This window comes from Aplysia californica, unplaced genomic scaffold (assembly GCF_000002075.1).
Source record: "Aplysia californica isolate F4 #8 unplaced genomic scaffold, AplCal3.0 scaffold00002, whole genome shotgun sequence".
Classification (NCBI taxonomy): Eukaryota; Metazoa; Mollusca; class Gastropoda; order Aplysiida; family Aplysiidae; genus Aplysia; species Aplysia californica.
This window is the reverse complement of record NW_004797272.1, coordinates 2,932,678-2,934,279: the sequence shown is the minus strand read 5'-3', so window position 1 is coordinate 2,934,279 and position 1,602 is coordinate 2,932,678. Positions and strand designations below refer to the sequence as shown.

General features: G+C 46.3%; 1 protein-coding gene across 1 annotated transcript in view; it reads right to left on the bottom strand.

Annotated features, from left to right (window-relative positions):
• Positions 1 to 138: 138 nt before the first annotated feature.
• LOC101853421 (H/ACA ribonucleoprotein complex subunit CBF5-like) overlaps positions 139 to 1,602 on the bottom strand; it is a 10,817-nt gene continuing 9,353 nt past the window's right edge. Inside the window, exon 4 of the mRNA XM_005089075.2 lies at positions 139 to 336. Coding sequence (XP_005089132.1) covers positions 139 to 336 — 198 coding nt within the window. The remainder of the gene's footprint in view (positions 337 to 1,602) is intronic.

Genomic DNA, 1,602 nt, shown 5'->3' with positions numbered 1-1,602 from the left:
TATATATATAGGCATATATATATGCCTCATGATAAGACAACGAGGCTACATTTTACGATGAAGATGAAAACTTCATACAAACAGGGTTTTCCCTACGTTCTTGTATTCATGCGGCCTCCTCCACTCCACTCTTCCTCTTCAGACTCCCCCACTCCCGTTCCATTCCTCCCCATCAAAGTAATCTGCGCCAGTGAGGATATCTCCGAGATCGTTTCTTCTCCAAGACAGACGGGGAGATGATCGCTTTACCAGAGACTCAAACCCCAGCAAGCGCGGGTCCGCTGCCGCCAAATTGGCGCAGGTGATGAAATATTGAACATCATCTCTGGCCTCAGGCTGAGCCCGACCCCCGCAAACTTATCAGCAGCACGTCACATCACCAGGCACACAGGGAGAATGGCGGGAAACCTGGATTCCCTGGTGGTAGCAGGGTAAGAACTTGTGGAGGCAGTTACAAGAGAGCTGTGAGAGCCAGCGTTAAAAACTAACGCCTCAAGTGATGAGTTGAGATTTTTCTATTGGCAGGCGGGGACAAATTTGTTTCAGACAGCAGGGAGATTTTCTGCAGGAGATAAACTGCCCTATTTTTCCGCTTCCACTGGAAGCTGTTAGGCCACCCAGTAGCGGTTCTCAAACTGCATGCTGCATCTAGAACAGCGCTGGAGAAACACGTCGTTTTTAGTAACTGCTGACACGACGATATCTTGACGATTCAGCTTTGTCTTCCTCGTGCTGCACTCATCCACCATATTATTATTCGCCCGGTATTGTCCTGAGCGGGTTCCAGGCTAGCTGGCTGGAATTTCCCCCCCAACACAAGGCGGGGGGAGAACAGGCGCTCGCTAATTGCTCATCCCCCATACCCCAAGCTCCCGGGGCCGCTGGTTCATTTAGCAACTATGTGTTTAGCTGACTCAAACTGCTTCCAGAGCAATAAGTTGCATTCTAAACGGTGAGAGGAGGAGAGCGTAGAAGGAACTGAAATATGAAAAGGAGAGGGCCAGAAAGGGAGAGAAAGGAAGAAAGAAAGAAAGAAAGAGAGAGAGAGAGAGAGAGAGAGAGAGAGAGAGAGAGACAGAGAGAGAGAGAGAGAGAGATGGAGAAAATGAGAGTGAGAATGGGAGTTAGAGTAGGATAGAAATGGAAGGAGAGAGTATAGAATTAGACACCGATCTGTATCTGTCGTTTCTTGTAATTTTTTAGACGTGAACATGTGTAGCAAATACAGAGGGGCGCTATAAGAATTTGCACCTTCATTTTTTACTACGAAATAAAATTCTTCAATTAGTTACTACACATTCTGTTCATCATAATGTCACAAATAGCAGAGTGCACACCAACCATTAATCCCCCCTTCCATAAAAAAATACCCTTTACACATAAACTACAATTTCATTTTCATCCCCCCCCCCCTTAAAGAACCCCAGATCGCGCACACCCAAATTACTCTTTACGTTTCGAATACAATTTCGCTTTTTAAACCATCCCCTACTCCTTCCAAACCACTACCGGGTCACCAAATCACCCTCTACGGTTTAAACAAAAATTTACTTTTTATCCCCCCTGCCCCTTTTCTAAATCTCTTGCACCCTGTTCCTGCCT